General features: G+C 38.3%; 1 protein-coding gene across 18 annotated transcripts in view; it reads left to right on the plus strand.

Annotated features, from left to right (window-relative positions):
- Positions 1 to 14,197, plus strand: part of KTN1 (kinectin 1) — a 104,205-nt gene that overhangs the window by 81,059 nt on the left and 8,949 nt on the right. For 10 of the 18 annotated variants that reach the window (XM_036308080.1, XM_036308152.1, XM_036308144.1 and 7 more), the window contains 8 exons: positions 1,911 to 2,000; positions 5,024 to 5,104; positions 7,835 to 7,924; positions 8,054 to 8,146; positions 9,608 to 9,679; positions 9,916 to 9,999; positions 10,166 to 10,249; positions 13,890 to 13,973. In XM_036308080.1, the coding sequence (XP_036163973.1) occupies positions 1,911 to 2,000; positions 5,024 to 5,104; positions 7,835 to 7,924; positions 8,054 to 8,146; positions 9,608 to 9,679; positions 9,916 to 9,999; positions 10,166 to 10,249; positions 13,890 to 13,973 (678 nt within the window). Of the gene's footprint in view, positions 1 to 1,910; positions 2,001 to 5,023; positions 5,105 to 7,834; positions 7,925 to 8,053; positions 8,147 to 9,607; positions 9,680 to 9,915; positions 10,000 to 10,165; positions 10,365 to 13,889; positions 13,974 to 14,197 lie in introns of all 18 variants that reach the window. The other 8 variants (XM_036308135.1, XM_036308216.1, XM_036308206.1 and 5 more) reach the window with 4 other exon arrangements.

Here is a 14,197-nt window from a genome sequence, read left to right on the forward strand (position 1 = left end):
CAAAAGAAAGCCAGAGTTTATCCATGTTTCATCATGTGCTTGATGATGAGTATAAGAATTTATCCACGTTTCCAAACTCACCACCAAGTGTACGATGGCTTCTTGCATAGCTAATAATCAACAGAGAATAGAATTTACAGTCTTTCTCTATTTTAATGGAATCTAGTCCTCAGATAGCATAGGTGTAAAGTGATATTGATTGACCCAGAACCTCAAGTTGTGCTGTAAGAAGTATATATTCTTAGCAGTTACTGTAAATGTTAGATTCACATGGAAGATACTTTATATGTATTACTTAGACAAAGATAGTAAGGAAATTATAATGATTACTTTCAATTATTGGATATTTTCCAGGTGTTACAAAGGAATGGAAATTGTATTTACAATCAAACTACTTTGTTAAATGAAAACATTTTAGCTAAAATTAGTACAGATTAAAAGTAACTTCTCATCTTTGTGCCGCTTGGTTAAAAGTTAAACACTTACTTTCTTTAGATTCATTTTTCCTTGGAAAGTTAAAAAGATTCTGCTCCACAGTGTATCTTTTCCTGGGTGATTTTCTTTAGCGATTGCTCTATCATTTCTATGGTCAGATGCTAAAAATTCAGAGACCTCTTAATTGTCTCTGATTGGCAGTTAAATATTTTCCTTGAATAAGTATACCTTATTCTATGCAGCCAGGTGGGTATATTCCTGAAAAATAGTCGAATTTATTTAATTATTTAAAATTCTCCCTTAAAACATATTTTTAAAATCCTCCACTAACCCAGAATACAGTAATAACTTTTTGTGTGTAGAGAATATGATTAATCTCTAGTTTTTTATTGTGTGACTTTAGATTTTCTTAAATTGAAGTGTGTGCATCTTAAATCTGTAATAAATTTCAAATCACATTTAAATGATGGTGGGGGCGTTGAGTTGAGAGCTTGCTAACTTGCTTGTATTTCTGTCACCTGTTGAACTTCACAAGTGTTTTGAGATGATTTTCTTGGCTTGGTTTTAGATGTGCATTTTTATAGCTCTCAGATATCTTTTATATCTTGTACAGATAGTTTTATTATTAGATTTTTATTTTGTGTGTGATCAAGCCATTACCCTAATTTTGACAAACTGTGATTTTGAGTTAATTGATATTCATTAGGTTTGGATTTAAATTCACCAAATTTAAACATGCATTTGTAATACTGAACTTTAAATTTACAGTGGACAGAGTCCATACAAAAGTGTCAGAATTAGTCTTCTTGATACTTGGCATTGGTGAAGTAATATGACATCAGTTTTTCCTCCTTCTCTTCTTCCCATATGTACCACCCATCAAATTTTGATTTATTTATTTTTTTGCCTTGTTTAGAATAGGTATTTTTACCTGATCTTAAAGGTGGAAATATGAAAGTTGGCATTTTAATCCCCTGGCGTTATAGTCCATCGGTGATGCATTGTTTTGTGGAGATTTGTCAGGAAGTAAGCCTCAGTCAGTTATGTTGCCCAGATGCCTACTTTTTGCATGTAGTTTGTTATATTTCTAGGGGTTTTTTTTGTAAATGCAGTTGAAAATTTTAGCTGCAGGAAGTGTATTTTGTTTTTTGGGTTTTACTTGCTTTTTTGAAGTGTTCCTAGAGGGGCAAATAACTTGATTTCTAATGACAAGGAAAATGTCCATATTGTTAGATATTGCCTTGGCTTGATTAATATAAGACGTTATTTGTTATTTAGGGTGCTTTAGAGATTTTGCAGATTTTTATGGAAGCTATTTTGACATTTCAAAATGGGGAAAATTTGACATTTGTTAATATTGACATGAATTTTTAAGAAATACTTTCACTTTTTCCTCCCTTAGAACTTAAAAGACTGTAGCTTTTTTTTTTTTAAATTCTATAAACTTGTAAGTTTAATTTGAACTTCTGCTTTAGGAAAGACAACAACATTTGGGAGCTGTTGAGTTGGAAGCTAAAGAAGTTCTCAAAAAATTATTTCCAAAGGTGTCTGTTCCTTCAGATTTGGTAAGATTAATTTATTATTTTGTAAAACATGACATCTTTATCACTATTCAAGAAAGTTGTGAATAAGCAGCATTTGCACTCTGCACTTGTTTTCGATAGTGCACCAATTCCTTATTCTTTTCCATTGTTAACCTAGGGTGCTTCTAAGTAATGAAGATCAATTACTTGATTCAAAACTCATTCCTGTTTATTCAGCTGATAATTTTGTTGTAGTCTATAAAATTTAAATAGGAGACATATATTTAGAAGGTCATATACATATTTGAGACAAAATGATTTCTTAATAGTTAACCAGCCAATAATGTTCTTAATGGCTTTATTCAAAATAGAATTTAATTTTAAGTGATTGCTTCCTAGTGTTAGGAACATTTAATTTTTTTAATTAAAGGTATTTAATACTATGAGACAAGCTCTTTAGTTCAAAATGCAAGATTTTGGTCATCTGTTAAGGTTTTCAAGTAAAAGTCTTGAAGATTATATAGAACAACTTTCTTTACTTGAGGCTGTGTGTGTTTTAAGTGGGAGAGAAAAGTTGCTTTGATTCATATAATTAATGCAGTGGATATTTGAGGCCAGAGAAAGCTAGTGAATGCATGTAGTTTCCTAAATGTTGGTGTAGATATTTTTATTTATTTATTTTAATGGAGAATTGTATACATATTCCAAAGTAGAATAGTATAATGAACCTGATATACCCAGTATACCGCTTCAACAATTAATAGTATGCAGCATGAATTGGTAATACAGAGCATCTTGTTTTTCCTCCAATTCTGCACTTCCTAGATTGTTTTGAAGGAAGTCAAACATAAGAGTATCTCATCTATAAATATTTCCGTATACATATGTATAAAAGATAAGGATTCCTTAAAATAAAACTATGACATTTTTTAAAAATCCTTAATTTCATACATTTAGTACATTTTTCTAGTTTGTCATACCAATTATCTATTTTAATGAAATAATAACTACTTATTGTATTGTGTGTTAGTCAGGACCCAAGTAAGGGTCAACAATGTGATTTGTTTAAGATGTCTCTTAGATTTTTTTATTGCATGGGTTCCCTTCTATTTGTTAGCAGTCCCTACCCTTTAAAAAACACACACACCACAAACCCTATGTTTTATATGTAGTTACCCTGTTTGGATGTAGCTGACTGAATCCCTGGTTGTCAGTAGAGGCCTGATTAGATTCAGGCTCAACACTATGGGAGTAGGAGCAAGACAACTGCATAGGCAGTGTGGTGCACTTCATCAGCATAGGAGAGATGTAAGCTATATGACCTAGAGCAGTGATGGCGAACCTATGACATGCGTGCCAGAGGTGACACGCGAACTCATTTTTTTGGTTGATTTTTCTTTGTTAAATGGCATTTAAATATATAAAATAAATATCAAAAATATAAATCTTTTTTATACAATGGTTGCAAATATAAAAAAATTTCTATGTGTGACACGGCACCAGAGTTAAGATAAGGTTTTTCAAAATGCTGACACACCGAGCTCAAAAGGTTCGACATCACTGACTTGGAGGGTTACAAATTTTACACAACTAAATCAGTTTTTCAGCTGACGTTTATTTATATTAAATCCCAGTATGTGAAGCGAAGTAGGATTTTAATAGTATCCACTTAGTCTTGGTTCAGATTTATAATGTGAAAATGTGAATGTTTTCTTTTTAAGGAGGGGCTTTTTTTACTTATTTGTGCTTTGGGGGTATTATTTTATTGTACTATGGGGTGATCTCACATCCAGTTTTTCTTCATTTTTTTGTTCTGATTTGATAGACTATAGAGAATCCTTATTCAGCATGTAAATGAAGCTTTAAATTACAGCAGTTAATAGAAATTTCATTTGTGTTTTTTTTTTAGAATAAACTAAACCAAAGACTTAAAAGAGGATTAAGAGGAAATTTGATTTAAATTATCTAACAAATAAATACTCTATCAAAGTATAAAATTTAGATAAGAAGCATCCAAAATGTAGAATAAATTGTTCTAAAATTTAGAATAATGACTAAAACTATAAGACTTAAGTTTATATATATATTTTTTATTTTTAGAGGACATTTATTAAAGCTTGGGACAGTGAAACAAGGGAGGGACAAGGTGGAAAATGAGCCTAGGCTGGGCTGCTTTGGCTTGCTGAGAAGTTGGGGAATAGGGGGCCTTGGGGACAGTCAGGGGATTAGCCTGGGATGAACTGCTGCTGCCCAATGCTCCCTGGTTGTAAGCCCTGTGGGTCCCTTAGAGTTTAGGAGATGCATGCCTATGGGGAGAGAAGAGGAAGAAAGGAAAGGTGTGGGCACGCTCCTGGGAGGGAGAGCATGTGCCCATAGGTATATTTTTAGTGTTTATTTTCAAGGCTTGGTTATGTAAAATTTTTAAAAAAATCCTCACCCAAGGATATGTTTTTTATTCTTTTAGAGAGAGAGAGAAAAACATCAGTGTGAGATGAAAACATTGATTGGTTGCCTCATACTCGCCTTGATAGGGATCAAACCTGAAACCTAGGCATGTGCCCTGACCAGGAATTGAACCCTCAGCCTTTTGGTGTACAGGATGATGCTTTGGCCAGCTGTGCCTCCTGCCCAGGGTGGTTATATACAATTTATGCATTATATTCTTCTTTGAAATTTCCAGAGGGCTGGTGTTTGTCTATGTAGTTTTCCTTAAAAAAAATGCTTTTATTGATTTTAGAAAGAGAGGAAGGGAGAGAGGTGGAGGGAAAGGGGGGAGAGAGAGAGAGAGAGAGAGAGAGAGAGAGAGAGAGAGAGAGAGAGAGAGAGAGAGATGAGGGAGAAACATCAATCAGTTGCCTCCCACACACAACCTAGGCGTGTGCCCTGACCAGGAATCAACCAGCTACTTTTCAGTGCACAGGACAACACTCACCCAACTAAGCCACATTGGCCAGGGCTATGTAGTTTTCTTTTACAGTATAATATAAATTAGTTATTTAAAAATGTTTACCTATTTTATTTATATATTTTTGGATATTGTTTATTTTTACTTTTCTTCTCCATAGAATTATAGCGAATGGTTGCGTGGATTTGAAAAGAAGGCAAAAGAATGTATGACTGGAACTTCTGGTTCAGAGGAGGTTAAGGTTAGTTTAAGAAGTGAAATATCTATGTTTTAACCAAAAAAGAATTAAATCAGAATTTTTCTTTATGAGCTTGGGAAAGATAAAAGATATATAGTATGAATAGGCTAATGACTTTTGTTGTTGTTGTTAATCCTCACCTGAGGCTATTTTCCCCCTTGATTTTGAGAGGATGGAAGGAAGGAAGGGAAAGAGAGAGAGAGAAAAAACACATCAATGTGAGAGAGACACAGGGATTGGTTGCTTCCCTTACTCGCCCCTACCCTGTCCAGGGATGAGATCCACAACCCAGGTACGTGTCCTTGATTGAGAATCCAATCGGAGACCCTTCAGTGGGCGGGCTGTCACTCTAACCAATTGGTTACACCAGCCAGGGCAAAATAACGATGTTTTGAGAAAGTATAAGATGATTTCATTTTGTGTAAATTTTGGTAAAAATGCTCTAAGTCTTCCATGCATTTGATTTGTATACAAAGTTAATGTTTGCCATTTCTTTAGCTGTACAACTCAGTTCTAAAACTGAATATTTATCTCTTACTCTCTTTTTAGCCTGAATTTAAAAAGTAAAGCTCAGTTGAGGTAGGTAGGTAGAAACTGACTGGTTTGCTAAAGCAACTCCAGGTACATCATTAGAAGTGTTCAGAACCTAGATGTGTTTTTATCCTTGCCTACTGAAATTTGGGGATTAACTTTTCTTTGTATGTCAAGTGACATGATTAAAAATCATTTTTCCCATGTGTGTAGCCTAGGTATTATGACTTTACTTCACATGTGGATTTGCTTTGATTTTACCATCCTGCTAGAGAGTGATGAGCCTATCTATACTAATAAAAGGGTAATATGCTAATTAGACCAGGAGACCAGACATCTTCCAACCATCTGACTTCCTTCCAGACAAAGCCACGGTGGTGGGGGCTGAGGCAGAGGCAGTTAGGGGCCATAAGGCCAGCAGGGGAGAGCAGTTGGAAGCCATCAGGCCAGCAGGGGAGCGGTTAGGCGGCGATCAAGCCAATAGGCAGGCAAGCGGTTAGGAGCCAGTGGTCCTGGATTATGAGAGGGATGTCCCCCAAGGGGTCCCGGATTGGAGAGGGTGCAGTCTGGGCTGAGGGACACCCCCCCCCCCCAGTGCATGAATTTCATGCACCAGGCTTCTAGTCCTATATAATAAAAGGGTAATATGCAAATAGACTGAACAACTGAACAACCAATCAAAGTGTAATATGCTAATGATATGCTAAGGATACTCAACTGCTTGCTATGATGTGCACTGACCACCAAGGGGGCAGATGCTCCAACTAGTAGGTTAGCTTGCTGCTGGGGTCCGGCTGGTCAGGACTGAGCGAGATAGGCCAGACACACCCTGGAGCCCTCCCACTGACCCTCCCCAGCCCAATCGTGCACCAGTGGGGTCCCTCAGCCTGGCCTGCGCCCTCTTGCAAATTGGGACCCTTCAGGAGATGTCGGAGAGCCAGTTTCAGCCTGATCCCAAGGTCACTCCCCTTGGGAGGGCGCCAGATGGAGCGCTCATGGCTGGCGAGTGCTGCTGCAGCAGTGCAAGCCTCTCCCAGTTGGGACTGATTGGGCATGAGCCCGTGGCAGATACATTGGGGCTGGGATGAGTGGGAGCGGCAGGTAGGAGCTGCAGGTGGCGTTGGACTGCAAGTTTCAGCCCGATCCCTGCAGGCCACCCAGAGGGACCCCACCTGTGGACGAATCCGTGCACCGGTGGGGTCCCTCAGCCTGGCCTGCACCCTCTTGCAATCCAGGACCCCTCGGGGGTGTAGTAGTGTGCAAAGCGGCAGGCAGCCAGGGAGGAGCCCAAGCCTGGGCTGGCTGAAGCTCCCGCTATTCTGGGCCCTGACTGTGCCTGCCACTGCTGCCCCAGCTGCACTTGCCAGCCATGAGCCCGGCGTCAGGCACCTGTTGGTCAGCTGAGTGGTGCTCCTGCTATGGGAGCACACTGACCACCAGGGGCAGCTCCTGTGTTGAGTGTCTGCCCCTGGTGGTCAGTGAGTGTCATAGTGACTGGTCGTTCAGTTGCTTAAGCTTTTATATATATAGACTAGAGGCCCGGTGCACAACATTTGTGCACTGTGTGCGTGCGTGCGTGCGTGCATGCGTGCGTGTGTGTGTGTGTGTGTGTGTTGTGGTTGGGGGTGGTCCCTCAGCCCAGCCTGCACCCTCTTGCAGTCTGGGACTCCACGGGGGATGTCCATCTGCCAGCTTAGGCCTGATCCCCCTGGGTATCAGGCCTAAGCCGGCAGTCAGACATCCCTCTCGCCGTCCAGAGCTCTCACAGTTCAGGACCCCTAGTTCCTTACTGCCCACCTGCAGCAGAGGCGGGAGAGGCTCCCTCCAATGCCACTGCACTTGTCAGCCATGAGCCCGGCTTCTGGCTGAACAGGGCTCCCCCTGTGGGAGTGCACTGACCCCCTGGTGGTCAGTGTGCATCATAGCAACCGGTTGTTCCACTGTTTAGTCGATTTGCATATTAGCCTTTTATTATATGATTGTGTAATATGTTTTGTAGTAAACAGACTGAGTTTTATTAGCAAAAACCAAATGACCAAAAAGGTCATTGTACTTTATTGCTCCTTAAGAAGGTTGAAATGTAGTGTTTCATTTTAAAACAGAAACCACTTGTCATAATATACCAGTAAGTATTGAAACAAATTTGAAGCACAAGACTTTCTGGTAAAACTAGGGAATTTTTCTTTATGTCATTTTTTGCAGGTTCTAGAGCACAAGTTGAAAGAAGCTGATGAAATGCACACATTGTTACAGCTAGAGTGTGAAAAATATAAATCCGTCCTTGCAGAAACAGTAGGAAATGATTTTTAATCTACATTCTGGTTTCATTTAAAAATCATTAACTTATTCCTTAGTGGCTTAAATAGTTTATTTTAGCATCAGAGCATGAATTTTTCAAAACAACTATACTTTTATCCATAGGAAGGTATTTTACAGAAGCTACAGAGAAGTGTGGAGCAGGAAGAAAATAAATGGAAAGTTAAGGTCGATGAGTCACAAAAGACTATTACAAAGGTACTGTATTTAAAAAAGGAAGAGCTTATTTAAAACTGATTTTAAAAAAAATAATATTTTTATTGACTTTAGAGAGGAAGGGAGAGGGAGAGAGAGACAGAAACATCAGTGATGAGAGAGAATCATTGATTGGCTGCCTCCTGCATGCCCCCTACTGGGGATCGAGCCCACAACCCAGGCATGTGCTCTTGACTGAAATCGAACCCAGGACCTTCCAGTTCGCAGGCTGACGCTCTCTATCCACTGAAACCGGCTAGAGCAGTGATTCTTAAATTGTGGGCCCTGAACCAGCAACATCAGCATCACCTGGGAACTTGTTAAAAAATGCGTTCTTGAGTCTCACCCAAGACTTATTGCATCTGAAACTCTGTGGGGCCAGCAGTCTGCTTTAAAGAGCCCCTCAAGTGATTATGATTCCCAACCATGATTGAGAATCATTGGTTTAGAGTACAACTAAAGGATAATGATAAAGAATATAAAGTGCTTTGAAAGTTACAGAACTACTATGCAGTGACACGAGTTAAATTATTCGGAGTTCAAAATGACTTTTAAAAATAGGTTTTTATTGATTTCAGAGAGAGGAAGGGAGAGGGAGAGAAAGATAGAAGCATCAGTGATGAGAGAGAGTCATCGATCAGCTGCCTCCTGCACGCCCCCTACTGGGGATCAAGCCCGCAACCCCAGGCATGTGCCCTAACTGGGAATCAAACCATTACCTCCTTGTTCATAGGCCGATGCACAATCACTGGCCAGGCCACAATGACTTTTATAACATTATGTTGTGACCCATGGCATATAGTATTCAAGAAAAAAATAAGTTCTTATATTCTTTATGGAACTGGATGTTTTTGTGCAATCTTAATTTCTCTCCCATTTACTTGGGTGTGGTAAAGAGTGCCATCTGTTGCTTGCTTGTTTTTCTGGGCCAACCTGTGCAGAATTTAGGGATGCTGATGGTACTCTATGTTAATGCATTTGGGGACTAAATACAGTCAGTTATAAGTTAATTGTTAAAAAATTTAAGCACTTCTGGCAAGGCCTAATATAATGACACGCAAAAGGGGTGGATTTTTACTGCAATTTAAATCAAGTTAAATGTGACACTCTCATTTTTAAGGTCTTTTAAAATTCATTATAGCTTTAAATGAGATGCATTTCAAGAAAATGGATTAAAATTCTAGAACAGTGGTCGGCAAACTGCGGCTCGCGAGCCACATGCGGTTCTTTGTCCCCTTGAGTGTGGCTCTTCCACAAAATACCACGTGCGGGCGCGCATGTACAGTGCGATTGAAACTTCATGGCCCATGCGCAGAAGTCAGTATTTTGTGGAAGAGCCACACTCAAGGGGACAAAGAGCCACATGTGGCTCACGAGCTGCAGTTTGCCGACCACTGTTCTAGAAATTAGAAGTATCTATATCTTTGGTGGTTTAGTTGGTCATATAATTGTTTCATATTTCAGATGCAGTTGTCATTCACATCTTTGGAACACGAGCTAGAGCAGTTAAGAAGAGAAAATAAAGATATTGAAAATGTATGTTATTTCATTGTTTGACTGTTTAGCATTAAGCGTATGGTGTTTTTTTTAAAGATCTGTGTTAAGACTTCTTTAGTCTACTTATGCACTTGTTATGCATTTAAGAATATCTTGTAGTTTTTGAGATAGTGGTTTTTTATTCAGAAGTGTCATAACTCTTCATTGTGGAGAAGCATCATGAAGGGAAATCTTAAATGGGTTTGTTAACTTTTCCTTCTTTGTTGCATTACTAGCTGAGAAGAGAACGAGAGAATTTGGAAATGGAACTAGAGAAGGCAGAAATTGAACGATCTACCTATGTCACAGAAGTCAGAGAGGTACTTACAGTAGAATTTTTTCAACCTTGCTTCTCTACTTAAATTAAGTTTATAACAGAGTAATAACATATTTTAGTGTAAGTTGTTAGTGGCAGAGCTTCCAAGTTGCATACATAACATGGGCTACCATAAGGAGATCAATCTTAAACTCTAAACTTCATTGCAGCTGAAAGATCTGTTGACTGAATTGCAGAAAAAACTTGATGATTCATATTCTGAAGCAGTAAGACAGAATGAAGAGCTAAATTTGGTAAGAAGCTTGTTCTCCACTGGGTATCAAGTAGGCTCTGAAAACACTTGTGATGACACGTGGAGAAACCATCCAAACTTTTTCTCCCTGCTAACATCTTTAGCTTGGCAATTTTGTAAGTTTAAGATAATCTTCATATTCTGTTGACTCCTGAGGTGATCTTTCTTTTCTTGATTCCTAAGATGATCCTTCTTTTCTTAGCTCCTAACAATAGCATGTTTGGCTTGCAACTCTTTCTCAGAGAAATTTTCCGTGTTTTATGAAACCTAATTTCTTGAACAGCATTACGAATAAAGAAATGAAACATGCTGGTAAAGACTGACTGAATTGTGAAGATTCTCTTCTCAGAGTTACCATAATTAATTATACCTCTTATTTTTTAACCTGGAAGGAGGAGAATATTAAAGGTTGAAGATGCAGCCTCTTCATTCAAGAGCAATAATCTAATCCAGTTTCTTATTTTAACTGGTCTTTCTATAAATTACTAGAGGCCCGGTGCTCTAAATTCGTGCACTGGGGGTGACGGGGGTTACCTCAGCCCAGCCTGTGCCCTCTTGCAGTCCGGGACCCCTTGGGGGATGTCTGACTGCTGGCTTAGGCCTGATCCCTGGGAGCCCTTGTTCCTTACCACCCGTCTGCTCACTCCTTACTGCTCAGCTCGCTGTTCCTTTGTGCTGCCACGGAGGTGGGAGAGGCTCCTGCTACCGCTGCTGCACTTGCCAGCCATGAGCCCGGCTTCTGACTGAGCGGGGCTCCCCCTGTGGGAGCGCACTGACCACCAGGGGGCAGGCAGCTCCTGCATTGAGTGTCTGCCCCCTAGGGGTCAGTGCACATCATAGTGACTGGTGGTTCTGGTTGTTCCGCCATAACGGTTGCTTAGGTTTTTATTATACAGATAGTTAACAAAAAGCTTATGAAATTCTTTATCATCAACATATCATTTAGGGCATAGTAGTCATGAAGCTATAGACTTAAAGATTTAACTAAAGTTAGCTAAATGTCTATAGACATAGAGTACTCCCATTATTAAATTTCTGGAAATTTATACTGATTGTGTCAGGCTTAGTTGTTAGATAAATATGACTATCTTGTATTATGTTTTGAAAACAATTGTTATGTCTTTCCGTGACTTAAAAATTGTTATAGCATGTGATTAGATTTTTAAAAAGTACCAGAATAAACTCTAGAAAGATTACAGTAAGTTTTCTTCTTATACCAAGTTAATCCTGCCCAGTTTGGAAATTTCTTATTACTTTGCTATAGGTACCAAAGAAAACTTCTTAACTTACCCATTTGTGGTTGATTTTCTGTGTTATGTTAGTGATTTATGGGAATTAGTTTTCAGAATAAGGCTCTATGGAATGTACATGTAGAGCCTCACCCTTCTCCCCCAAACACACACATACACACAACAACCTCTTTAGTTTTTAAATAAAATTTTTGTTTTATTTACCTTCATTTTATCTTAATTGAGTCATTCCCACTGCAGTGTGAGACTAGTTTTATACATATGTTTGCTATACATTCATTGTACAGATCAGGACTGGTATGCTACAGCTGTAAGCCTTACTCTATAATGTGTTTTTAGAAAATAATTTCTCCTACTATTGTTGGAGATACTACTATTAACTTTGGTGCGTGGTGACTGACTCTAACAGTGACATCAAACCCACAGGATTATGGTTGAGTCTTCATTCGGACTGATGCTCTCTTTGATTATTTGCTCCTCGACTTCTGTCAGGAGGTTTTGTTTTGTTTTGTTTTTTTAATGTTTTTATTGATTTCAGAGAGGAAGGGAGAGGGAAAGATAGAAACATCAATGATGAAAGAGAATCATTGATCGGCTGCCTCCTATATGCCCCCTATTGGGGAATCGAGCCTGCAACCCGGACATGTGCCTTGACTGGGAATTGAACTGTGATCACCTGGTTTATAGGTGATCACTCAACCACTGAGCCACCATGGCCGGGCAAGAGGCCATTTTGAGTGGGTTTTTTCACATTGAGTTTGTAATCTTAATTTTAGTTTTTCCTGTTTGTTTGCTCAGGAAAACTGTTGCCACATTTTAAGATAAATTAAAATAATTTTATTTGCCTATACTTACATGGTATGTTCTTGGGCCAAAGGAATAACCTCTTGCTCGGCCACAGTGGCTCAGTGATTGAGTGTTGAGCTATATAAACCAGGAGGTCACAGTTCAATTCCCAGTCAGGGCACATGTCTGGGTTGCAGGCTCGATTGCCTAATAAGGGGCGTGTAGGAGGCAGCCAAGCAATGATTCTCTGTCATCATTGTTGGAGACATTACTATTAACTTTAGTGCTTGGTGACTGACTCTAACAGTGGCATCAAACCCGCAGGATTATGGTTGAGTCTCATTCAAACTGATGCTCTCTTTGATTATTTGCTTCTCAACTTCTGTCAGGAGGTCTTTTTTTTTTTTTAATGTTTTTATTGATTTCAAAGAGGAAGGGAGAGGGAGAGAAAGATATTAAATCAGAATTAAATATCTGGTGTATTAAATCAGAATTAAGTAAAGGAGCAAAAACTGAAGAAGTTGGGATTTAAATAGAGTTCTAAAAATAATATTTCCAAATGAATGTCCCCCATTAATTCTCCCTCCAGTTCGAAATGTCAGCATTTTGTATTTCCCCCTTTTGAGTCTCCAGACCTCTTTGAAATGTTATGCCTCTGGGTGGGAGGCTAAATCAGTTAACTTGGTGAGTTTAAATAAGAAAGTTTTGTTGGTTGGTTTTTTTTTTGTCATTGTAGTCCATTTTCCTTATTCATACTTAATCAGAACAGTTAACAAGATTAGAGGCATTCTGTATTGGCATTAAAGTTTTATAGAGCTTTATTACTGTTTTGGCAAGTTGGTTATTGAGAAGTGTGTCTTAGGACATTTCTTGTTGCCATTATTAGGCCAGTATGGTCTTGCACTCATTTCTTCAGTGCCATTTTAAAGGATGAGCAACATTAAAATTTTTGAAGTTATCATTTTACTGGATTTGCAGTCTTTTGTTCAATGTCTTTTAAAATATTACACAATTGACTTTTCTTAACTGTATAGTCATGAAAGTCTAAAAATTAATAAAGTTTCTGACTACTTGCCTTTTATTTATTTTTTTAAATATATTTTTATTGATTTCAGAGAGGAAGAGAGAGAGAACATCAGTAATAAGAGAGATCAAGTCCGCAACCCTGGCATGTGCCCTTGACCAAAATTGAACCCAGGACCCTTCAGTCTGCAGGCTGATGCTCTATCCACTGAACAAAACTGGCTAGGGCCTGCTTGCCTTTTAATTTGAACAATTTCAATATGAATGAATTATTATGAATAGCGAATAGGAATACTTTTTAAAGGCACTTGACTAGAATTTAATGGTTTTGTTTTTACATTTACAATTTTCTTCTCTAAACTCTAGTTTGTTTCTATAGCTTTTCTTACATTGACTTAGCTTTACAGATGGGATCCTCCACTGCTTAGCTTTTCTATACATCTGGTGCAGCATATTGCTAATCCACTGTGCATAACTGTTAGAGATCCCGTTCTTTCTCATTCATTCTTCAGTCCTAGAGGTCTAAGCATAATCAAAGAAGGATGAAAATAAAGTTGATTATGGTGTCCTTTATTTTTACAGCTAAAAACACAGTTAAATGAAACTCTCACAAAACTTAAAACTGAACAAAGTGAACGACAAAAGGTAGCTGGTGACTTGCATAAGGTAAGACACTGCTTGTCCAGAAGATGGTATTGCATTATGCAATATTGTGCCTTGAATCTTAAACACTGCTAATTCTGCTGTTATTTTTTGCATTATATTAATTTGTTATTTTTTGCATTATATTTTTTGCATTATATTAATTTGTTTTGCATTATATAAATTTGAACTATTTGATATATAGTTTTTGGAACTGAACTTTTTGGCTTGTTTTAACATTCTTAATT

Source organism: Myotis myotis, unplaced genomic scaffold (assembly GCF_014108235.1).
Source record: "Myotis myotis isolate mMyoMyo1 unplaced genomic scaffold, mMyoMyo1.p scaffold_m19_p_1, whole genome shotgun sequence".
NCBI classification, from domain to species: domain Eukaryota; kingdom Metazoa; phylum Chordata; class Mammalia; order Chiroptera; family Vespertilionidae; genus Myotis; species Myotis myotis.